Source organism: Micropterus dolomieu, linkage group LG08 (genome assembly GCF_021292245.1).
Source record: "Micropterus dolomieu isolate WLL.071019.BEF.003 ecotype Adirondacks linkage group LG08, ASM2129224v1, whole genome shotgun sequence".
Taxonomy (NCBI): domain Eukaryota; kingdom Metazoa; phylum Chordata; class Actinopteri; order Centrarchiformes; family Centrarchidae; genus Micropterus; species Micropterus dolomieu.
In genome coordinates, this window is record NC_060157.1 from 29,029,322 (window position 1) to 29,055,169 (window position 25,848).

A 25,848-nucleotide genomic window follows, 5' to 3' on the forward strand; every position below is an offset into this window, starting at 1 on the left:
CCAGAACAACGCTGCACAACTAAAAATCTAATTAATTGAACTTTTGAGGCAATGAGCGAGAAGCAGGACGCCCCCCCTAAAACAATGGTAGGGGAAACACTGAATACTGAAGCATGCCCAGTGTCCCAGTTACACTACTGAAAATGCCTGAAGTCACAGCCTACGAGACTTCACTCAATGGAGGCGAAATTGACGGTTTTTATAACAGTTTTCTCTCCCCTAACCCAGTATCGCGATTTACGGAATTATTACACACAGCGGCAGCAAAATATTTCCACACTATGATGGTTAAACTTTGCAATAAATGGTCTGTATGGATCACAGATCAACTACGATCCGTTACACCAGTGAACAGCTGCTAAATCAAAAGTATAATCTATGACCCTCTGTCCTATTCACATCAGCCTTTGCCTCACTAAATTATTCATGAATATGACAAAAATGGAATCCAATCCAAAAATCCAATTTTTAGCTGCCATTTTATCAGTCCAAATGTTGAACTGAAAAGAACTGATGAAGAAAATTATGACCAGCTGCAAATGCCTTGTTTTACGTCCCAGTTGCCTTTTCTGAATTACATTTACATGCATCTTCTAAAATACAAACTGCTATTTCAAAGTTTTGTGACCTTTAAAACTGGTGTTGTTAGCTCACAGTCCATAAGTGTGTTGCTGTCTATACGGCCAGCTGCTACATTTGTGCACTTTCTGGTTGGATCTGATAACACCAACGTCTTCTATATACAAACTCGTTATAATACTATCCATCAGGATCACACAGACACAGATCCCCAATAGATAGACCCACACGGTGAAATTTAAAAAGGTTCATGGTGATATATGCTGGCAGCACATTAGAAAGATATTTCGGCTGATTTTGGGTCAGATTCACCCCTCCCGGCAATCTCGGGGGTGTTCCCAAGCCGAGGCTGGTCGCAACAGACTATCGGCCCAAATGATCCCGTAGACACACTCGCTGTCATATCCAAGATATGCAAGAGCTTATCACTTCAACAAACTCTCGGAAGTGCAACCAAGCTCATAATCCGTAAAAAAATTAAAAAGGTACGTTTGGTCAAGCTTTGTAAACAAGGATGCGCGCTGCCTAACTGAGAGTGGCCTCTGTCAGACCCACTCACTTTCACTGTGTGTTCAGCAGCTTATGGAGGCTGTCAGGTAATAACTTGTTTAGTAGGGGACAATACATGTATTGCTACAATATTGTCATTGTGAATTGTCCCCTTGTATAATAGCCTGTTTTAACATCCTACTGTTGCGATACATTTATTGTTAATTGTCCACATAAAATAATTGCACCTCCATTTGAATATGTAGTATTTTCATGATACATCAAATAAATTTTTATTGATTCAATTTGTTTCTTATTGAATTGTCGAAATTTTATTCACCAACACATGATTACACACTCTTTCTGATGACAAAAAGGTGCTTAAATTGTAAAACACAGAATTCAGAAAAAAATTTAACGGAAAACACAGAATCTGGCAAAAAATTTAAACAGATTTCATATGGCCCTAAACATGGTCTCATCGCCCAATATGTGAATGTAGCATAACTGTAGTAAGCTCCATCAGGTAGTAACTTTAGTGGTAAAAACGTCAAAGAGGAACTAAGGTGACAAACAGGCAAAAATGAATGTGCCACGTCTATGACGACATCACGACATGCCCGCTCCATGACACTAGTAGTTTCTGGCACCGCCCCCCCCGAAAAAAATCCTAGGGGAAATACTGCTCCATGTTAGTTTATATCTGAAGTCACGTTTGATCACACAAGTTTTTGTGAGATCCCTGGAACCACCAATCTGAAATAATTTAGTATAAACACCACATATGACCTTGCCTGAATGGTCTGGTGTGTAGGTTCTTAAGTTCAAAAAATAGGTTAAGTCTGTGGTGTCGGAGGTATGCAACATTTTTAAAATCGGTTATGATTTGAAAATCTGTGTGCAACAGCCATAAGAGACTTTCTAGCTGTTGCACTGAAAATATAATACTGCTGTAACTTTGAAGAAAACACATAAATTTATGCTAATATAAATTTAAGCTAACCCACAGTCTGACTCTTGGTGAAAAAGTACAATACCAAAGATGTTCCCAAAACATTAGTAATAATAATGATAAGTTAAAGTGATCACAGGCCTACCTGAGTCCTGACTAGACTTTGACTCAGAGAGACTGACAGCAGAGGCGTCTCGTGACTGGTCAATCATTCCGATGTTCACCTTGTGCTTGTAGGGGTCCAGAGCTCCAAGAAGGCCCAGTACACGGATAGCCTGTTGGAGACGCACAACACACACACACACACACACACACAGTTAGCAATCTTCCACTAAATAATGTTTGTCTTCCACTGGAACACATGTCTACTAGTACATAAATCTTAATCAAGACTTTTGGATTTACCTTTGATTTGACTATACAGGTAAATATATCATGGTTTAAGCTTTCAAAAAAGCCATTTTTCAAAACACTTACCAAGTGCTATCACCTCTTTATATTACGGAAGCTCTATTGAAGTAGCATATTTAGCCACTTCTTGGCAAAGTGAGGACAATTTGGAACATAATGAAAATGTGCATCAACAACAGAAATGTTGAGTATATTGCATGAGTAGTTTGAGAAGCCTCTATGGATGTTAAGATACTTTTTGCTGGGACTTCCCCACTGGACTAGGTGGTAAGTGCTGTAAATCCAAGCTGGCCACAGATGCTATTCTCTGTAAAGGAGTTAAGCAGAGCAATCTTTCAGGCCTATAGGTGGAGAGTATTTGATACTCAGAAGGTAGATTATTAAGGGTGCTCCAATCGAGCGGCTGCTGATCGGCAGATAATCATTTTAAATAGTTTGACCGTTGGTCTCTATAAAGGCCGAACAGAACAGCCAATCAGATGATGCAATACTTGTAAGACAATTTTTCTACATGCAGCTCAAATGGCATCACTACATTCAGCAGTTCTACCAGGTGTCTGAAAAAGACAATACATTTGTAATTTGCAACATATGTGCCAAGGAAACCCCACAAGTGGAAACTTCCAAAAACCTTTCAACACCACCAACCACAGACATTTGAAGGTTAGTCATGTAAAGGAATATTAAAAGTTTTCAAAGCTACTTAGCGCTAAAGGTATTTTCAGACGTGGAGCAAAACTCCACCTGCGTACTCTCTTGGATCGCATTGCGCTGCCATGGGAACCGACAGGCAGACAAGTGCTCTGCGAGTAAATGCCAGGCGCTTTGTGGGTAGTAGCTATGGCAACAGCTTCTGTGTGATCCTGAATCCCTGCCGGTACAACTGTGTTTCTTTTATAGGCTATAAAAAAAAAATTTAAACTATATGTTGTGGAAATGATTGAAAATTCTATAACTACTAACTTTCAAACTAGTTCAGTTAGCAAGTTTGCAAGTGAGTTTAGGTTTGTTGAATAGCCTACTCCAGAGTTTATCATTGACTCATGGTGCAAAAGTAGTCATGTTAGCGCAGCTGTGGGTCAACTGCGGTTCTTGACATCCCAAGTGATGTGAACTTACTACGGGCCTGGGCTTGTTAAGCCCTGAGAAGTCAGACAAAGTGACAAAGAGATAGAAACAGAAATTGAAGGTTTTTTTTCTTGCTGTGCACTTTATTGCCTGTGCTCCTTTATCTCCTAAATATTTTGGCTGTAGTCTTTTTTGCATTTTTTATAGTCTAAAGTTGAAGCAAATTTATAAAGACTGTTTGTTCTGTTTTTGGAATTTATTCCACAGGTAAGCTGTAAGCTGTTCTCTACAACGAAACATAGGCTGCTATGATTTAAGTTGAGTCTCTAAGAGTGTCGGGAGTGGAATATGTTGTACACGTAATAAATTAAACTGTTTTCAATTTGTGATACTTTATCATCTCTTAATTTTACTACTTAATATACATTGTTGTTAAGAATAGTTAAACAAATATATAATGCAACATGATAAATAGAAGGCTTCAAATAGACTCAGTGATCGATATTTGCGATACTGCCTCTAGCAACCCCCAAAATCCTGATTAGACTCCCTTTATGAATTATTGGTAGGATATTCCTTCAATAACAAAATGTAACACACAAAAGTTAATTAGATTTCTTTTAAGTTAAAGATTCTCCACCCAAAATCTTAAATTTTGGTACCAAACACTCAACTTAACTGCTTGCATTAAAAGGTTTGTAGTTTGTTCCTTTGAGGAGCGTGGATACTATGGCACAGAATAAATAATCGAGCTAAACTAGGTGCACAAATGCCAGTGGATAATTAGCCAAACAGGATTTCTTTGATAGTGTATCCAAGGGCTAAATTTACCAGAGGCATGTCAATGTACCACACACCATACACAGTGACAATGTACTCTCTGAGACCCATGTAATATAACAGGCAAAGGAAGAAAAAAGTATCACTTCTCACATCACAGCCCAAGACTTAAGAAAAAGTACAGCTAGGGATAATTGTATTTATTCATGTGAATTCACCAGTCAAAGTATCTAAACATACCTTCATTTGTTAAGTTTACCTTAACAGGTAGGGGTTCTGGCCTCATAATGAGTCACTGAATGAGCGAGTTGGGTTCATGTTGCTGCTAAGAAACCTGTGGGAAAAATTAAGGGTTAGGAGAGTCAAGATGGAGGAACCCCTGCATACCTCTCTCCTGATGCCCTGGTTTTGTTCTGTCTTGAGGAAGTTGAGCAGCACCTCCAGAAGGGAGGGGTACTTGCGGTAGGGTTCCACCACATAACCTGTACTAGCCACCTGCTGGCCCAGAGTCCACAGCGCCACCTGGTGGAAAGACATAGGAAGTTTCTCTTTAAACAATGTCACAAAGCATATTGTTTGTTATGCTTTTTTCCCCATCATTAACCAACCATCCTTGTAATAAAATATACCTATTAACACACAAGTTACTTTATTTTCATTTTGATGTTAATGCTGTTTTTCTGCACCTGCCATCAATTCAAACTACTTCTCAGTCCCTTAATAAGTCGTTAGTACTTCATACGTTTGAATGAGCCTGACTGTGTTAGTTCCTGGCACAGAATCCTAAAAGAAGCACAGTGCTCTGAAAATGTTTTCAGAAAGTAAATCTATAATTGTGTTTACTGAAGTAAAAGTGCATTTACTGTACTAAATGAATACATATTCTTCAGAACTTGGAGTAGTGCAGAGAGAGAGCAGAGAATGAGAAAAAAAATTGAACCAGATAAAGAACATACTCATTTTATAGACATACCTGTCGCTTGGCCAAGGAGGATGAGTCCTGCAGCATGTCCATGATGATTGGAAAAAGCTCGTCCATCCACTTCCTCATCTCCAAGCCACTCACCTGACAGGGTAGGCACAGGAGAAACAATAAAAAACTGAGGAAATCTCAATTGTTCCAATTTCCTGTCACTTACATCTTCTAAAATCTAACAGGATTAAATAAAATACTTTTTTTTATTAAAATGGCTAGTTATCCCATAAGAGTTTCAATCTGACATCTCAAATCATAGCCCTTATGTGTTGAATTGTGATATTGCTTAAGCTTTTGTTAAATAATTTTGATGACAAGCTTTGTTTGTGAAAATTTGTGCCGTCTATGTGTTGTTTTCAGTCCATTTATCTGTGTAGGGTCGTTAGGGGGATGCTACCACTACGAGTTGCCAAAATCAGATATTTTCTAATTCTACACACAGGGGCTTTAAGCTTGTATTCATTTGTATTGTTAACCAAGCATGCAAGTTGACATGGCATTTAATGGTTCTCGTCTGTATTTCCTACATTTTCTTGTGGCTTCCTGTGCTGGTTCCTGGGCAGCTGGGCTTCTGCCTCTTCCTGTACTGACTCAAACACAAACACTTGGTCTACCTGTGCATCTCCTGCACTCTGTCTGAAATGCAGCGTTTGCCTGCCTTTAACTGTGCTTTCCTGACTCCTCTGTGGGGACCATCCAACCACCTGGACAGGGTGGAGCAAAGCACACATCCATGGGTGGGGCTCTACCGTGTACTTTCCCCCTCAGAGAAGGACAATCTCAGATTGCTTGCATTAAAGCCGTTAAATTAACAGACTGAAAAAATAGAATAATGTGCACAGGGCAAACAATTCTCACATTTATTAGGGTTCCATTGAGCAGCTGCTAGAGAATTAATGATACATAGGCTAATACTGTCCTAAGACATGAAATCCAGCCTTACCTGAGCCAACTCGCCAATGGTAGCAAGGACACTAATGACCACTCCAGGGTTGGGGTCTGGGTCTTTCAGCTTTAGGATGAGAGCCTGAAAAAGTAGAAGATAACAGGGTCACTTAACCCATTGAACACCAGTGTTCCACATAATTTAAAGATAATGAAAAGATTCTTTGAGGAGCTTCAGGAAATGAGATTGTAATGGACTATTAGACCGCCGCCGATTTGGCATTGGACTCATTGTTGGACTCAAGATGGACAGTTGAATAAAGAAGCATCAAAATCATTGCAGCAGAACCTTCTTCTTTGTCAAAACCTGGCACCTACATTACCCACAATGCAATTCAACCATCAGCAGTTCGGTCGTGGTGTGTTACGCTAGTAGTAGTCTAATGTAGCCTCGAGCTGACTCAAGTGACAACCTGGTTTACAATCACACGCCTACACAATGGAGAGCTAGCAGAGTTGTACCTTAAGGATGGGCTCCATATATGGCCGTATGAGGCGGGGGGCGTTGGAGACTAGGTGACCAAGCATACGAGCACTCTGCTCTTTGTTCCTGCCGACACCACTGTGCTCCAGCTCTGTTAAGATCTGCAAGAAAATTCAAAACAGAGTCAACTATAATGCCCCCACTCTTTCCTATCTGGAATAAAATTAAATGAGGTTAAATCATAGTGTACATATATATTGGTGTTATGGGAATAGGGTCTTAAGAAAAAGGTTTAAAAACTATTAGGTCTTATAAAGGAATTCTTTGAATACTTGTATGCTGTGTATGGCTGTGCATAATAGCAAGGCATTTGCTGCCCTCTAAAGGCATCACATTGAAACAACAGACAACAAGTGATCTTTTCTTAGATTTGTCTCATCGTAAAACTCCAAATATTATATTTTCATTTAACATCCTCTCTATTTACAGGAATATCCCAATTGGAAACCATGTTAACTGGGTAAAAAAAATCCATATAGAACATTCAACCCAATAAATTATTAAACTACTCATAGTGTGCCATCTGTTGTGTGGCTCTCCTACCTGGATGAGCATCTTGCGTAGGAAGGGCATGACAAACGCAGGGTTCATGCTGCTGAGGCGTCCGATGGTACAGATGGCCAGCTCTCGGATCTCAAACACCTCATCATTCAGTGCAACAAACAGCGCCTGCAAGTTCTCAGCCTGGGCGAGATGAGCGTCAAAACGCTCATCAAGAGATGCCAGCACACAGTAGCGAATGTCTGGATCTGCAGAGGAACAGGGACAGGAAAAAGTAGGACATTTTGACTCTCATTACCGTCATCATAATGGGCTATTACAGCTGTTAACAGGCGTTTATCCCCCACGCCACAAATACAACATGTCTTACAATCAAATGCTAATTCTTTTTTTTTATAATAATAAACACACATGGCACTACTACATTCCCTCCCCCTTTTTTATTCTTTCATGTGTTACCTGGGTCAGTGATGCCAACAACTAGCAGCTTGCTGAGCACATCTGCAACAACCTGCACAGCGGTCTGGCTGACAACATGGCCACTGATCAGATGGATGGAGGGAGTAAGGAGACGTGAGCAGGTCCGAGCTGCCTCCATCCGGATTTCCTTGTGTTCACTGTTCAGGAAGTGATCCGCACAGTGGCGCACAAACTGGGTGAGGGAGTGTCCTGGTGAAAGAACAAATAAATAATTTGAATAATCCCTGAACTGGGAAATTAGCCATTACAGTTATTTTTCAGATAGCTGTAGGGCAGATTAGAGCTGTAATACAGATAATCACAAAGCATGTTAGGTGTATTTTTCATCCTGTATTTGCATCTCTGCTTTTGTGAACACACCATTAGCTTGAGGAATCTTTACTCTTTATCCAAACTGCACCGTTTGGCTTATTTCAACAGTTTGGGATTTCAAAAATGAACTCTGAAGACTTTTGGTGGTTCTGCAATGCGAGCTGGTCAAGAACTTGTATTTAGAAGAACTAGAAATATTCTATTACTCGTAACTAGGCCTGATCAGTTTTGCATAATTTGTTTTTGCACTGAAAGGCAAACCTACGCTACCCACTAGAAGCGAGCCGAGGTTCCGGCTTTGTCAAGGTTTTGTTCCGTCCTTCCACTGGAAGCATTTCAGGAGCAGAGCAACAGCCTGCCCCACGTTATTGGCTTGTTATTAATTAATCTGTACTTTTTGTGCTTCTACCAGGCCTACCGGCAACGATGATTGATTAATTTGGTAATTAGTGCTTGATTTTTGTGTTTTTACCATGGTTAAGCAGGGTACATCTTTCAATGTTTATTTAAACATTTAAATATGTAGCCTACATGAACATTATGCTTTTTAAATTGTGTTTATTGTTGTTATACCATCGGGAGTCTAAACAGGGTGTTTTATTTGGAAATTGAACAGAAATTGGACAGGATTCTCTATGCCGTTCTGTGCCCGACTTCCTGCCCGGTTCGATCTGCTCTGTGCAGCTTGACACGGCCTCCGTGAAAAATAGACTCACCGCGTATTCTACGAGGAGAGGTTGGCTGCGATTAGCTCCGGCAGATGTGCCAGAAGCCTTGTGGATGTCCGGTGTAAGAATTTGAGAAGTAACCATAAGTTTTTCTCTACCGACCGAACTAAATTTAAAGGTCACTGGAGTCCGTTCATGTTTTTCATTCACTGGATTTTCTTCAGAAAACTAGCTATAAGACGAAGCTAGCTCAGTATTCTTAGTATGGATATCATGGTAGAGGCTGCAAAGACGACTCCGGAGGAAACAAAGAAGAGAAAAAAAAAAAGAGTGACCAAGTAAAAGACAAGAGTAAATATAGGACTGGCTTTTTCTCATTGGTTTGAGCTACAAGAGCTGAAAGAATGCAAGACAGATAAGGAGCTGGCCTTCTTGCTGTTGGACTAGTAATAACGGATATGCTGGCTTGCTATGTCTTCTGTTGTCGTGCTTGCTTGAGGTTGCCTGTGTTAGCAAAGTTGTCAACCCAAACAAAATCAGCCAAAGACAGAGGTTTAGCTGCTGGCTATAAATCTGTTAGCAAACTTACTAGAACACGCTTAGACATTGGTAATGTTACTGTAAGTGCACTTACAGTGTTAGTGTAAGTTGCTGTCCAGATTTGTTGGCTAGCTTACCACCCAAGTTTCAAGCAACATTAGTTAACTTTTCCACCATAAAATAACAGCAGTGTCATGCCTAAGCCAGGCAAGTGGGCTCCATAACTGGGCTCAGCAGCCCATATGGACATAACATTAGCAAATGGCAGAGGCTTAGATACCCAAGAGAACACTGACGAAGGAAGCAGAGAAGAGAAGAGAAAAGGACAATGACCAATGATGATGGTGAATGCTTTGTGAAATAAAAGGCCGCAAAACAGATGCAAGTGTGTTTTCGCATTTGATGTTTGGCTGTGTTAGAAAATATATCAACCTGATCATTTATGATCAAAAGTAATCATCATAATCATAACAAATGCACATGTAGAGCTGTCCTTATTTACGACATCAGTGAGTTACACTCTTAAACTGTAGGGGTGCCAAATTGCAAAAAAACACCAAATCTTACATAATGAAGCTTTAAACATAAACTATGATAGTCCTGCTTTAAAGCTGTCGCTAGGTTCTTGCCTTCAAACTCAAAGCTTCCCAGTGTGCGCAGGGCCAGTGTGATGCTGCCGACGTCACTGGCCTCAGGGATGTTTGTGAGGCTTGGCGAGGCCAGCTGGTAAGCCAGGCCTTTGGGCATGCCGGGGTGACGCAGTGGCTTGTGCATCAACACCAGGGAAAGCATCTTCAGCAGACCATCCTGGATGTCCTTCTTCAGCTGGGGGATTTGACGGCTCAGGTCGTACAGCACCGCTGTCAGTGCAGGACTAGATGCACAGGACACAATGGACAAACAACCCAATGTCATTATCGCTGTTCTCTTTAGATAAAGAAGTGTGTTGTGGTGTATTTGCCATGTAAGTATAACTCCCAATTTAAACCCTTCTACTAACATAAACACGTTCCAAAAAAGTTAAAATGATTTAGCATGTGGTGAAGCCATTCAGTCCTACCTGAGGCCCACAGCCAGCATTGGCTCCAGCAGCTCCTTAATGTCTGGTTGGATGCTGGGACCCATGGCTCTGGAAAGCATGCTGATACAGGTGAACACTGTGGCGTCCACCTGCATGGTCTTCTGCCTCCTGCACACATGGAAGACCAGAAAGTCAAAAAACACACACTAATGGTAAGTCACTTTTTCTTTCATGAACAGATTCCCAAATTATTTTAGAAAAGATCTGCCACAGAGGAGATCCAACCCAAATATACATTTTAGACCTAGATTTTTTTATTAATAGAGTCAAAATGAAACTAGCCTTTGGAGATTGAGGAGGGTCTCTTAAATCAATGACTAAAATGTATTGACGCAAATTCTTTGCATCGATGTTTCGTTTAATCCATGTAACTTTACAGCACAGTGTTTCGCAGGGACATTTATAACTGTCGCACATCGTGCTTACGCTGTGAACATGACGTGATAATGATGCCGCTGTTTGCAAAGTGGAGGAAGAGAGAGAAAATAGTGAGTGACAAAGAAGAAAGTGTCCAAAGTATGGGATTATTTCAAGCTAAAGAAAACAACTACTCTGTAATGATATTTATGTTGCCTCGGCAACAGCACGACAGCACCTGAAGAAAAAGCAGCCGGTGTTCTGCCAGCGGACCACAGACAAGGTAACAGTAACAGCAACATTAGCATTTAACTGAAATCCTGATTGATTGTTGAGTTGAAGCCAAAGTAAGCCACAGACTTACATCTGAAAATGTGCATGAGTTTTAACCTCACAGTCAGGAGTTCACTGGGTGTCGGGAGCTGCACCTTTTAACTCACCTGCAGCTCTCTCTAGCTCAGACGTTTCCTGCTACCTGCGTGTGCTAATCCATCCTTCACCCAGATTCTTTGTCTTTATAATCGCCATCTTTATAATAACAAACAGCTGTTTCGTGTGCAGGATTGCTCATTTCCCGTTTCACATTTTACGTGTGTTTTCTTGACAAAACGTGGTTTGGAGACCAGCGTCGGGTAACAGAACGGCTGTCAGCTCCTGTAGTGTGTGACCCCCTGTCACCGATCAGTCACGTAGTGTGAACGCCTCAACGACTTCAAGACTGCCGTCATATGACGGCACAGCCATCGGCCGACGCTGAAAGTCGTGTAGTCTGCGCGAGCCTTTAGTATAACTTGTATAGCACTCGGGTGATGTGTGTTTGTAAAGCAGCTGTCTAGTTGTTGATCTGTTGATCTGATGTTTGCTGTATGACACACTATGAATTTCTGATAGGTGATAAAAATCTATAAACGTGCACAGCTGATCCCTTAACGGGGGAGTGGGGGGGGGGGGGGGGGGGGGGGGGGGGGGGGGGGGGGCACCAAGTAAAAGTACTTCTTAGATGACGCATCGATGAATCGTTAAAATAATCTATAGAAGCTTCGAATACTAAAATCATCGTTAGCTGCATATGAATTACAGTATCAGTGTTAGAGCCAATTTCATGTTTTTAATTACTGACTTGTGTGCAAAGTCCTTGGGTGGAAGGGCAGCCTTGATGATCTCAAGAACCTTCGAGAGGTATGGCTGGATTTCTGCCCTGACGGCCACTACCAGCAGACCCAGAGCCTGGAAAGCTGCAGTCCTCTCCTTCTCCTTCTTCAGACAACCCAGCAGGTAGCCCATAGTGTCTGACAGGTACTGGTCTGCACATTGGATTGAACAATCACAGTGCAAATGGTTAAATGCAGATCTCTTTACATTCCACAACCACCAAAAAGCTAAGTGGATATAGTAATGGGAAAGAACGTGTGGCTGCATGTTGGAGTGAAAGATGGAGTCTGCGGGATCTTGGATTCCATTCAAACATTAACTAGTCTCACCTGTAAAGATATGTGGCTGGAAGGCAGCCAGGCGTGGAAGTAGGTTGAGGATGGTCATCTGGATCAGAGGGTTTTTACTGGTCTTGTATTTCAGCACCCACCGACACACCTGGACAAAGCACATAATAAAAGCTTGTGTCAACTATGATTTATCTGGCACTCAAAAGAGCACTGGTCTTGTGTTGTTGACTTTGAGACATATCTGTTAAATCTTAAGGCTGCTGCAATGTTGTGGGAGCTAAGCAGCATACGTTCTAACATGAAATCTAACTTTTAACTTCTTCACTATCGAAAATACAATATTTCTATTCAAAATGCAACTTTGATAGTGACAAAACCTACAGCTTGCTAGTCCTGTAAACCACTTTGTACTTGGCCATCTTCATGGACTATTGTGTACATGAAAAAAATATAGAGCTGAAAAACAGATAATTGAATTGTAAAATGAAATTTTAGACAAGAATATTTTGTCAAAGATACTTAAGACTATTTTATTCACACTCACAGATCATCTCTGGAATAACTAGGTAATCTAGAGAGTGAGTTTAACCATTGTTGAAGCAGTTAAGATATTGTAGTTTAATTTTTTCCCCATTGAGATAGCCCATACATATAATCTAGAGTTCAAAGCCTAAAACAAAACCACTAAACTAAAACACGGGTAAAAGCGTAGAGCTGCAGTACTTGATGTCCATTCATTCATAATCATGCATTTAATAAATAATATAAAAATGAATACATATTTTACCATTACTGCATCACAGCCATAAACATAGCCAGCCACAGCCATAACAATCTTCTTGTTAAATCTACCTGGTCGAATCGCTCCTCCATCAGCTCACGGCAGTATCGGCTCTCCACCAGCGAGCTCTTGGCAGGTAGTGGTGCGGCTCCGAAGGTGAGGAAGCCCTGAGGTGTGCTGTAGCCCAGCAGGCCCAGGAGAGCATTGGACTGCTGTGGCTGCACCGATTGGAAGCTAGTGAAGGGTGTGATGTGACGGGGTTTGGTTCCAAATCCCATCAGCTCCTTGCAGTACTTATCATGGACCAGCTGCTGCTGTGTGATCTCCTCCATCTCCTCACGCATGCGCTGTCACAGAGACGAGACAGTGAGAGGAAGGTTGGAATTGTTCGTGGATATGAGAATTTTCCCGCCGTGAATTCAGCCCTCACCTCTCCCTCCATGCTGCTGATGCGAACCAGCTCATTCAGGATCAAAAGAGCACCATGGACCCTGTCGTCACGATTCATCCCTTTCTCTTTGGCCAAAGTCTCATCGAAGCCTTTCTCTGCCTCCTCAAAGGTTTGCTGTTACAGAAAAGACAAAGTCTCATGTTGCCTATTACAAGGACATAGGTTTTTCACCTGGCAAATATAACATGTACTAAGGAAGAGCAAAAAATTGGATTTGCCATGATCCAGTGGAATGTCTTACTTTGTACCACTGTGGTTTCTGCATTTCCTTGGTTTCCCTCTGTGTGGTGAGGATGAGAGAGGCTCGCAGTGCAGATACTGCCCCTTCTCGGATAGCCTGCTTGGGGTCCCATACTGCATAAAAGATGTTGTCAAAGAAGGGCTGTACTTGCTGAAAGAAGAAGGTGGGTGCGCTTACAGCCAGCTCCCTCAACACCAACACCTGGAAAAGAAAAAGTCATTATTTCCTTTCTTGGGTTTACTTCTTTACAGTGTTAATATCCAGTACTGTGCAAAGGTTTTAGGCAGGCATGAAAAAATACTTTAAAAGCATGAATACTTTCAAAAATAGACACATTAATAGATTATATGTATCAATTAATTAATTCATAAAGTAAAAAAAAAAAAGTCTGTCAAACTGTCCTTTGCCCTCATCTCCACCATACATAAACAACACCAAGTAGTGGGGGTATTTCAACAAACAACATGGTCCCTGCTGTCTGCTAGTCACTCACTGCAGCATGGCGTCTGCCTTCATTTCTGTCTGCTCCCAACCACTCCAGGGCCCTCTTCACCTCAAACTCCACATACTCAGCAGTAAAGGTGTCCCCTGCCATAGACAGGTGACCCATGGCTTTAGAGGCCATCTCCATGACCACGGGGTCACTGGATGGAAGCAAGTTGCGCAGGTAGTTGGCAAAGCGGCTGATCCTGGTGGCATTGCCTCCCTCGACTCCGATCAGACTCACTGAAACAAATTATTGAGCAACAGTTATACACTGTTTCACACATACAGTACAATGTGTATACTAACATCCATGTAAATAACATGTCTCTTTATTCCAACAGATCTTAAAAAAATAAAAAGTTTGTAACATTTAGCATGTTAACTTTTATGGCTTACCAATAGCGAGAATCCCTCCCTTCCTCTCATTTACATCAGAGCTGGATACCAGCTCAAATATGTGGTGGTTCAACTCATCATAGAATGTAGTGGCTTCATCTTGGCTCAACTGTGGAAAGCACAAAACCAGTATCACAAACCAGTAGGAAAAGCAAAATTGGTAAGTATAAAAAATCTGCTATCTCTTAGGAAAGGAAAAATATTTCTTACGATCCCTGCACATGTTATGTAATATTTATAACCACATTCACATCCACTCCTAAAATACTGTAAACAACTGATCACTTTACAGTTTTTCAGGACAACAACACTCATTCCGGTTACAGTATAGGAAATGATACCCTCATGACAGGATTCAATTACGTCCGTGTTTATTTTTGCTGTTACCTCTCTGAGCTCTGTAGTCACATAGTGCTGCAAATCTTTGGCAGATTTTGCTCTGGTGTCTTCATTTCGACTCTTCAGCCCACTGACAAACTGTTGCAGCACAGTTGCTGTGCCCGACATGATCACCATTTGGGTGGCCTAATCTGCAAGGACACAAATAAAATGGATATGGTTCCGGGTTCTCAAAACAAATTCAACGAAGAAAAAGTATAAATACCATATTTGGAAAGAACTAATATTTCCCCCGAGTTGTTTACACACATCAATGTTGTATCTGACGTTAAAGCTAGCTAACGTCAGTGAAACAAATTGTCAACCTTGCTCAGCAGCAATAGGAGATTAACGTACCAAACAGATACATTACACTAAGCTAGAAAGACAGCATCCTCTACACCATTAATACAAAACTAACACGTCCAAGTACTATATGTCAGGTACAGGTAACATTAATTCAGAACCTCATGAGTACATCATGCTGGTTCTGTTAAGCTAATGTTAGCTAGGTTAGTGCTAAAGTTAAGCTACATGTAGGAAACCGTTTGCGTGATTGTACAGTCGCTTTGTTCCACTTACGTGTTTATAATAATATGTCGGCCACTTAATTGCTATTCGGCTCTTGCAGAGTATCTCTCATTGTACGACTAGCTGGCTAGCATTGGGCAATGTTGGCTAACTATGCTATCGCTATGTTGAGCTGGACCGTCTCCGGCAGGGTACATACAGCAAACTTCACAAGCGTTAAGTTGCGCTGAGTATCCTGCGCAGAGCTACGCGCATGCAGCTCGGGTGTCCTTGAGTAACGCTACAGTTTTTACTTGAATATTTGTATTTGTAAGACGTTATACTGTATCCCTTTACAGTCCAAAGAGGGATAAAACCAGCTCCTATGTCAATTGTTGCTGAGACTAACTGCCCCTCTGACCAGCAGTCTCACAACCATTGCTCACAACAGCAAAGCATTTCAAACACCCATCAGAGTAAACCAAATTATAATGCAATATAAATAAACCTCATTTGGAAAGAAGAAACTTGAGTAGAATGGCCTAGAATGGCCCTAAAAATATATGAATTGACACAATATATCTCTACTGTACTAAAAAGCAGAGACAGAGCCTAACCAAGTAGCCTACAGCTCAGTGACATTACATTACATTTACATTTATGTGACCACAAACTGGCAGTCAAAAAAGGAAGAACAAATTCTTGGCAACCAAAAGAAAACAGAATACATTATGGTCACAGTTCAACAGGTGAGGCTGAGACAGAGATGCACTTCCACCTACAATGTAAACCATTCAATGAAATACAGGTCATTTACTTTAACAAGTTCTGCTCTGTAATTTCAGATTTCTAACACCGTGATAACCTCTCAAAATTATAAATAGGCTACACCTAGAAGGAGACAAAGCATATATTTACATATGTACACACATAGGCCTATACAATGTAGATTTATTTATTATTTTACCACACAGGGTTGTAAAATGAGATGTTGTTCCTTTGCGCTATACTCACAAAAATCAAATGTTGATATAGCCTACACTAGATGTGTGGATAAATAACAAGTCATAGAAATAAAATAATTTAATGGCTGAGGGTCATAGCCTGGGGAAAGAAGCTGTTCTGAGGTCTGGTGATGTGACAGCAGAAATATATCTCCTGCCAGATGGCAGGAAGGTGATTTCCGAGCCATTTCTGGGCTTTCTTTAACAGCATGGATAACCATGTGATAACCATGTGATGCTGATTCCAAGGAACCTAAAACTGCCCACCTCAGCTCCACTGATGTAGACAGGAATTTGTGTCTTTGCCTCCTTTTTCCTAAAATCAATGATCATCTCGTTGGTTTTGCTGACATTGAGTAGTAGGTGGTTCTCTGTACACCACTCTGCAAGATTGTTGATTTTCTTCCAATATGAACTATCATCGTTGCTGAAATCCAGCCGATGATGGTGGTCCTGTCCACAAACTTCACCACAGAGTTCTCTTCATGTTAGAGGTTGCAGTCATGGACACGCAGCATGAACAGAAGGGGGCTAGAGTGGAGGAGGTGTGACCGCCAATGCAAACTAACTGGGGTCTATTAAGTGAAAGTCCAATATCCAGTTGCGTAGTGTGGTACTTAAACCCAAGGTTTGCCGATCAGCTTCATGGGGGAGATTGTATTGGATGCTGATCTGAAACAAAGTCTCTGTCTGAAATCCACAAACAGCATTCTGATATAAATAGGTGTTGTTTTTCTCAAGGTGTGTGAGGGCTGAGTGGAGTACAATGGAGATGGCATCCTCTGTGGATCTATTGGTTCCAAAAGCAAACTGGTGAGGGTCCAGACTGGCTGGGATGTTGTTCTTTAAGTGCTGGAGAACCAGTTTCTCAAAGCGCTTCATCAGAACCGACCGAAACCTGACTGAAAAGCTTCTTAGCTCAACAATAGAGCCCTCACATCTCCATTCATCCAGGCTTCCTCGCTGGGGAATGATCTTATTGCTTTAGTGATTACCACATCATCAACACATTTTCTAATTTTTGATGTCACTGATGCTGTATATTCCTCAAGATTGATGTGGTTCTCTGGGTGGCAGCCATTCTGAATATGTGCCAGTCTGCACACTCAAAACATTCCTGTAGAGCTGCTGTAGCCTCATCTATGCACACTTTGTTTTTACTGTTAATTTAAACCCTTTTATTCACATCGATGTGTGTGTGAAGTTATGTGCTTTTCCAGCTATAACATGTCATGTCTGCTGGGAAAAGGTCTATTATCAATGCTGGATTACCAATGGGGCAAATCTGGCAACTGCCCCAGATTACCAGTCGTAAAAGCCCCAAGCTTACCATGTGCCAACTGGTTTCTGCTAATGTAATTAAAATTTTGTTTGGGAATATGCACTATGTATATGGTATAATAAGGGCCTTATGATGGGTCCTGCTTTATTGCATCGTCTTGATGCCCTATTTTAAAATGTGCGAAAAATATAGTTTTATGATCATAATTTTATTTTTGTCTTCATTTGTTGATTATTTCTAAATAAACTACTATACAGAAAACCTGTGGCCATCTAATATTCACTCTTAGAACTACTGTACACATTGCACAGAGAGTAGAAGCAATATGGGGTTAACTGGAACCCAGCAGCTTGTTTTTAACTCAGGGCCCGTTAGCAGGTTAGTTTGTTCCTGCTAATACTTGCAGTATTCACCTGTGTTGCATTTGGTGGTCAGGATGGTTCCTGCCTCAAGGTGGAGACATTGCCCAGGTAAACTGAGAGGAACAGACAGTATCTCTCCTACAGGTATGTAAACACTGTGACATTTACCACAGTGCTACTCACCAATTAGACCCATAACCTCTTTTTTTGTAATTGTAGGAGACTGGACTTTACATGTCATATGCATTTTCATCAGGAACATTACCATATTATTTTACATTTCTGCCATCAGTAAGGTTGAAGACATGGTATGATGGTATGGCAAACAAACATTTCACTCACTCTTTTAGTGACCCAGATATAGCAATGGTTACTAGCCTGGGGTCTGAGGACCATGAGTGGTCTTTTGGGAATTCTCATTGCAATAGGGGAGTAGTTTAATTTCAAGATAAATAAAATGTAGGCTATAATGAAGGCTGGTTTGATAAAAGGTGTCATTGTTGTGACTGATTTTGTCAATTGTTGTTGATAGTTATAAGTGTATGCTTTCTGTTTGGAAGAGCTGGGTGTCAGCCATCTTTCATGATACATGGCCAACTTCTTAACCATGGTCCACCACAACCACAGAACCTCCGAGCAGCCCTAGTATTAACAGACTCTTCTCCGAACCTTACACAACAATGTAAAGAACTGATAATCAAGTTTTTAATGAATGTATCTCATTGTACTCATCTACTCCTACTGCACTAACAGTAGTATGACAAGCAGGAACACTAAAAAATAAAACATTGGGTCAACAAAAACAAATATGTTATTGTTAGAAATTAAAAATAGAATTTTTAAGTTAAGACTGCTGGCAGAATTACATTCATTAAAAGCAATCTTTTGAGTATGGTGAATTACCTTTTAGGCCACAGTTAAAACGCAAGTAACATTATAATTGTCAACGTGAATGGAAGTATTTAAGTTGATCCAACATAATATTTTAAGTGAGGTCAAGAAGCTTTTTGGCCACTATAATACATATTTCTAAGTAACTTGAACTTAATAATTTAGTTGATCTCTGCAAGAGTTAAGTTGTGTGTTAGCGAGTTATCTTTAGTATTTCTTCTCATCTGAATCATAGTCTAGTTTGTCTAGCTACTTGTAGTTTAGAAACGTAGCTAGCCTACATGCTAACCGGAGCGGTGGCTAATGGGTAATCCCATATTAAGTTAGCTTTCCAAGACGTTTTCCCTGGCTGCCTGGCCACCTATTACTCCCGCATTTAAGCCTACTCAATCAGTGACAGGCTACAGCTACTAGCTAACTTTACCTCGGCACACCGTACTATCAACACTGCTCAAATTTCAGAGTAAGGACTTCCAGATTTCGGTATTCAGTTACAGCAGGCTATCACCAACATCATCCTGAGAAAATGCAAATATGTGTACTTAAGCATAAAATTACTTACCATTCAACACATCATCTTCAATGAGTTTCAGCTGTGGCCCTGTGGTCACTTGTCTGCCTTGAACATGCCTGCACATGCAAGAGAGGGAAACTGTGGGCCGTTTAAACATCAACAAATTGTATTTTACGTTAACACGTTAAAATTAAATTATTTTTTGATTAACTGAAAATGTTAAACTCTGACAAGTCATGCTAGTATATTGGCATAATTTGCGTGTCATCCAAGCTCAATAAAATAACAATTACAAGTAAAAAGTCTAACAGTATCTCAGAACTTGATTTTTTATTTCACAACAATATATATATTTAAGTAATGACTAAAGGTCCCCTGAATTAGTTTTTAGAGTGAAGAATCAGGTATTTCTATTTGAAATTCCTCTGCTCATGTCAACTACTTTAAAAATTATTTCCTTCATTTAGAGAACTGGAGCTGAACTAAAGTTGTTTTTCCACAACACTTAATATGAAGATTAAGGCAATTCACCAGCATCTCGTTTTTAAGTAGTCTTAAAATAACCTGTATTTGAACTCAATTTAATTTAGTATACAGTAAGAGTGTTAAAATCCGTTGCTGGCACTAAAGAATGGCAATAAAACTGGCTTAAAATTAATTGGAAATTAATGTGTCTACTAAATGATATTAACTCTTAAACTTTATTCTGATGATCCTTGTAGTCTGGTAAAAATAACACATTCATAGATTTAAAAGAGATTACAATCAAAGTATTTCTCCTAGCATTCCAGATCAGTGGATCCTCTTTTGCTTTTGACTATTAGTGTTGTCTTCTACACTGCTCAAAAAAATTAAGGGTACACTTAGTGATCGCAATATAATATTAAATTAAATATTCAGGGATATGAATCTGCAGTTAGGAAGCATAAGCAATTGCGAATCAGTGTCACTTGTTTTTGGCACAAATGAAAGTGACAACAGGTGCACTGGAGAGGCAACAGCAAGACAACCTCCAAAAAAGGAATGGTTTTGCAGGTGGCGGCCACACACAATTGCTCTCTCTTTATCCTTCCTGACTAATTGTTCTATCGTTTTGCAATTTGTTAGTGTCCTTGTCACTATTGGTAGAATGAGGTGGTACCTGCAGCCCATTCAGGTTGCACAGGTAGTCCAGCTCCTCCAGGATGGCACATCCATATGTGCCATCGCAAGAAGTTTTACCAGAAGACAGCCATTACACTAGGAGAGCTGGACAGGGCTGTAGAAGGGCATCAACACAGCACCAGTAATGGTATCTGCTTGTTTGTGCAAGGAGGAACAGGAGGAGCACTGCCAGAGCACTCAAAATGACCTCTAACGGTGGACTGGAAATCTGGCATACCGGGCAAAAAAAACCAACTTGCACCAAGAAATGTTAATTAACAAATAAATGCTTTTAGAAAGGTTTATTTGGACAATAAGAAAACCTGCAATGCAATGTAAATATAGAAGAAACATCTGCGTTGTCCAAAAGAAGTAACTTTGGTGCATTCTGGAAAATGCAGGAAATTAAGTGTTTAGTGCTCAAAATCATCTGGGGAGAAAACCCCAGACCCAAATCCTATATTTCATCAATTAATATTTTGAGTAGCCCTGGCCCCTGGTGTGCATGTTTCTGACCAAACTGTCAGAAACAGACTCCATGAGGGTGGCATGAGGGCCTGACGTCCTCTGGTGGGATCTGTGCTGACAGCCCAGCACCGTTCAGCTCAATTGGCTTTGGCCAGCGAACACCAGAGTTGGCAGGTCTGCCATTGGCACACGTTGTTCACACATGAGAGCAAGTTCAGACTGAGCACATGTTACAGACATGAAAAAGTCTGGAGATGCCATGGTGAACGCTATGCTGCCTGCAACATCATCCAGCATGGCCAGTTTGGTGGAGGGTCAGTGATCGTCTGGTACCGTCATGAAATCCTCAGAGCCATTGTCAGACCTTACGCTGGTGCAGTGGGTCCTCGGTTCCTCCTGGCGCAGGACAATGCCCGGCCTCATGTTCTTTAGATTTTTTATTATTCTGCCAGCACAAGCTCATTTTCATCAAGCAAATGTCATACATGCACAATTTTGTTTTTGCATATTTAATTGGTGCGTGATTTGGTAAATAACTTGCAGGGTTACAGAAAGCTGATTAAACCCCAGTCAGGTTGATACTGTAAGTCTGCAGCAGTGTGTGTCTGTTTGCATTCATCGCATGCAAATGTATATGTTGGCCTTAGAGTACGTTACATGGAGAAACTGAGAAGGTGAGGGCGTGAGTGGGTGAGAAATTAAATGTAACAACACTGGGAAGGGGAACACATCCCTACTTTTACACCCAAGGGGCCCTCTTAATCTCTCGGAGGGCTGTTCAAGCCAGACATACTTCACTGATGAGACACCAACTCACTCAATCGGCAACACTCACCTTTGTTTTAGACATGGCTTTCACTGGAGAGTTTGTGTGTATGTGTGTGTGTGTGTGTGCGTGTGTGTGTGTGTGAGAAAGACAGAGAGAGAAACACACATAAAGTCACTTGACTTCAACACACACGTAAAATAACTTGAACACCACAAATGTATGCACACTCAAAGCCACAAGGGACTCTTGTCCTAACAGGCAGCCGGCCTCCTCTGCTAAGTGACAGACAGGATGTTGGGAGCACTTTCATCAGTCCGAGGCTTTGATTTCTCTGCCGTCGCTCCTGTTTATTTTCAGCTTTGCCTCTTCACTCAGCTGTGCTTTTGAAATATTTCCTCTATGATGGAGCATGTCATTCTTTTCTAGACTGGAGGGGGAGAGTGTGGGGAAGTTGTTAAAGAGAGATTACTCCTGCACTCATTCCACCACCCACCTTAGTCATCTGCCATCCATCCATCTGTTAATCCTTCCCACCTTCATCCTTCCCTCCCTCTGTCACGCACTTCTTGATTGACCCTCCACCGCCCCATGTTCTTTCCCTTTCCCCATTTCATTCCTCCTCCTCCTCTTATGGATTTTTGTTAAGCAGAAGGAGGGATTTGGTATGAGTCATAGATTCCTGGGCAAGGATTCATGGGGTAACATCTGCTTCTAAATGCTGGGGGCGGCTCTCATCCCCTGCCACAGCCCAGCACTGTATCCTGGCCTGAATGCATCTACCCACCTGCACAGGCAACACACCTGTGGATGTGTTCAGTATGGCACTTCCAATTATGCTACTTTGAAGGCATAAGTTGGTGATGTTCGGCCTACCATTTTAGCTTGGCTACCATTTAGGTGACTTCTATACCTATAAGTCACATATCTATTGTTTATTTTGGTTTAAGGGAACACTGAATTTAGTTTGTCAGAGATTAGCCCAACTATTCACAATAGTTGGCATCTGTCACGGTTTGGAAAAACAACAACCACGCTGCCCACTGTTTCGCCACAGGGTGGGGGCGACGAGTATGTAACTGGGACAATATCAACACCAACATCAACCATCAGCCTCTCAAAGAATGACACCATAACTGGGACATGGAATGTCTGGGACACCCTGTATGCCTGTGGTAGTGACGAAACTGACCCATGAACTAGACAGATACAGGGGGGACATCCTTGGATTGGCTGAAGTCACAATTTATGGTGCAGTGGAGAAAATTCTAGGTTCTAACATGGAGTAGGCTTCTTCGTCGGCAAGAACAAATTAAACTTGACAACTTGAATCGGTGTAAAATGATAATCGTGCAGATCTTCTAGACTTTCCAAATGTTATCGGACCAAATGGATCAAATTGTGAACAAGTCATTTGATGGGGGTTGTAAAGCTAAAAAAATTCATTCCCCGTTTTACAGCCGCTTCTTTCACAATGGGTGACCCCCAATAGTCAAAGATTCGATGCTTTGATAGAAGGAGCCTGATTCGACTCCCAATCTCATAGTCTCCCAATCTTTGCAGAGGAGTAATGAAACGGGAATTATGCCATTTTGGCGATGGGGGTGTTCAATGTTCAGTTTTCTCCCAATAAGTTGCAGTTTTTCTCCAATGCTAAAACACTATAAGCAGGCTTTTGAACGTTTTTCAAAAAGCACACACATTTTCCTAAACTCTACACAAATCCCTTCATTTCTCATTGCCTACACCATGTGGTCACTGAGAAAGCACTAACATTCAGTATTGTTCACTCAAGGCAGCACAGCTTGAGCTCAGTTAGGACACAGCTACCCAGGTGGAAACACAAAGATAAATGGGCCAGAGTCAGTTCATTCATTCACACTCTCTCTCTCTCTCTCTCTCTCTCCTTCACCCCCAACCGGTGGAGGCAGATGACCGCCCACCCTGAGCCATGGTTCTGCGCGAGGTGAATTCAGTTTTGGAACAATGGATCCAGAAAGATGTGAAGGAAGGACACCAGAGAAGAGGAGGAAGAGCAGTATGAAGTGGAGTAAGAGGTGAAGAAAGAGGAACAGTAGGAGTTAGAGGAGGAGAAGGGATAGGAGGAAGATGAGGAGGTGGAGGAGGAGGAGGAGTAGGAGGAGGCGGAGCAAGAGCAGGAGCAGGAGTACCGCGCAGGAGGAGGGAGGAGAAGGTGGAGAACGAGAATCTGTCTGTCCCAGATCAAAAACTGGATGCTGCCGCAGAATTATTAGTTGTTGGGTGTGTTGTACTGTACAGTACTAAGAAATAAAAAATGTGCAAATGTTTACATTTGTTATTTCTTCTGACGGGGAGAACCACAAGCTTTAGCAGCTTCCCTTGCTTGGCCTGTTATTATTGGCACTGCCATGTAAGAAAGGGCTTTGACCAGAGCATAAGCATGCATACCCAGTGTTGGGCAGGATTACTAACAGCAGCCTCTCTAATCATGAAAGTAATTCATTAACCCCTTGACGCTGATTGTCGCAAATTCACATCACACCTCTTCCTTTCAGACTGCAGCCAAGATAGCACATGTATTCTCCCAATGCCTGTTTGTGCATATTCGATACGTAGGCTACCTAGGAACCTTTTGCAAGCCCTGGGTTCTCGTTTATGCCTGTTGCCGCTAATTTGCATAATACTCACATCAATTTGCCATTGCTGCACAGTCACACTTGACACCACGGTGCTCTCACTATAATCCTCCATCTGTCTCTGTAATACACCTGAATGGAATGGAAAGCTCTTTCATCCAGTGCTGGTTTGAATGGACCTCTGCACACTAACTCAGTCCTTATAAAATCTGTTAAGACAGGGGTCCAACCTGCTTGGTCATTTGGTGGAGCAGCGTCTGTTCCATTAGGGTCAGAGCTGCTTGTATCTGATGCTGGCTGTACATCTCTGGCTGTGCTCGTACTGGCTGAGGCTGCCTGTACTTCACCTAGGTCTGTGCTAGTAGCCTACTGGACTAAGGCTGGATGTGGATCAACTGTGCTTGTACTAGCTGATGATCCAGCATCTTCTTTACTGACAAACTCCAGCATAGCCCCTGTATTTTATGGATAACAATACTTGCTAGATATTAATGTTATCAGCTCCATCAGTCCCATTCAAACACCCCCAGGTTTCCTTTAATTCATTTTCAAAGTTAAAATGCTATTTATATTATGACTTGATGTGACGTTTATTATTTAGTAAGAGATGTGCATCCAGATTGCCCAGTTTGTCCCGCTAATCAACATTTTAATAATAATAATATAATAATAATCTTTATTTGTAGAGCACTTTTCAAAAACAAGTTACAAAGTGCTTTAACAAGTGTAAAGACAATAATACCCAAGAGACAATAATACAAAAACAATACAAGATAAAAGCATGAAAACACTGAAAAGACTAAAATACACGTTTAAGATAAATATAAAATGAGTAAAATACAATAAAATAAAGTCAAATAAGATCGGGAAAGGCTTTCCAATAAAAGTATGTTTTAAGAAGGGATTTAAAAGAGTTGACTGACTCAGCTGACCTGATTTCCTCGGGCAGGCTGTTCCAGAGCCTCGGGGCCCTGACAGCAAACGCTCTGTCCCCTTTAGTTTTCACTCGAGACTCTGGAACAGACAGCAGACCTCTGCCCGAGGATCTCAAGGTACGTGCTGGTGTATATGGGACTAAAAGGTCAGAAATATAACAAGGCGAGAGGCCATGAAGAGCTTTAAAAGTGATCAATAGAATTTTAAAGTCAATTCTAAAACACACTGGGAGCCAGTTTAATGAAGCTAAAATAGGAGTAATGTGGTCATATTTCTTTGTTCTGGTTAAAAGCCTGGCAGCTGAGTTCTGGACAGTCTGGAGTCGATCAGTAGATTTTTGGGTTAAACAGGTGAAAAGGCTGATGCAATAATCCAGGCATGATGAGATGAAGGCGTGTAAAATGGTCTCGGTGTCCTTAAAAGTTAACATAGATCGAATTTTTGCTATATTTCTAAGTTGATAAAAACATGATTGAACAAGCTTTGTGGTGTGCTGCTCAAAATTTAAATTACTATCAAACCAAACACCAAGGTTCTTTGCCACAGGCTTAATGTG

General features: G+C 41.2%; 2 protein-coding genes across 5 annotated transcripts in view; both read right to left on the reverse strand.

The window, feature by feature from the left end:
• Positions 1-15,535, reverse strand: part of mtor (mechanistic target of rapamycin kinase) — a 46,732-nt gene extending 31,197 nt beyond the window's left edge. For all 3 annotated transcript variants that reach the window (XR_006826128.1, XM_046057307.1, XM_046057308.1), the window contains exons 1-19: positions 15,381-15,535; positions 14,808-14,950; positions 14,421-14,529; positions 14,032-14,264; positions 13,539-13,739; positions 13,277-13,411; positions 12,918-13,193; positions 12,105-12,213; positions 11,744-11,927; positions 10,246-10,374; positions 9,815-10,059; positions 7,645-7,854; positions 7,228-7,433; positions 6,663-6,785; positions 6,199-6,282; positions 5,783-5,959; positions 5,253-5,345; positions 4,667-4,801; positions 2,166-2,295 (exon numbers count right to left, since the gene is read on the reverse strand). Coding sequence is in view for 2 of the 3 variants with exons in the window: in XM_046057307.1 (XP_045913263.1) it covers positions 2,166-2,295; positions 4,667-4,801; positions 5,253-5,345; positions 5,783-5,959; positions 6,199-6,282; positions 6,663-6,785; positions 7,228-7,433; positions 7,645-7,854; positions 9,815-10,059; positions 10,246-10,374; positions 11,744-11,927; positions 12,105-12,213; positions 12,918-13,193; positions 13,277-13,411; positions 13,539-13,739; positions 14,032-14,264; positions 14,421-14,529; positions 14,808-14,936 (2,908 nt within the window). In the remaining variant the exon portion in view is untranslated. The remainder of the gene's footprint in view (positions 1-2,165; positions 2,296-4,666; positions 4,802-5,252; positions 5,346-5,782; positions 5,960-6,198; positions 6,283-6,662; positions 6,786-7,227; positions 7,434-7,644; positions 7,855-9,814; positions 10,060-10,245; positions 10,375-11,743; positions 11,928-12,104; positions 12,214-12,917; positions 13,194-13,276; positions 13,412-13,538; positions 13,740-14,031; positions 14,265-14,420; positions 14,530-14,807; positions 14,951-15,380) is intronic.
• Positions 1-25,848, reverse strand: part of LOC123975654 (serine/threonine-protein kinase mTOR) — a 384,954-nt gene that overhangs the window by 67,146 nt on the left and 291,960 nt on the right. The window lies entirely within an intron of this gene.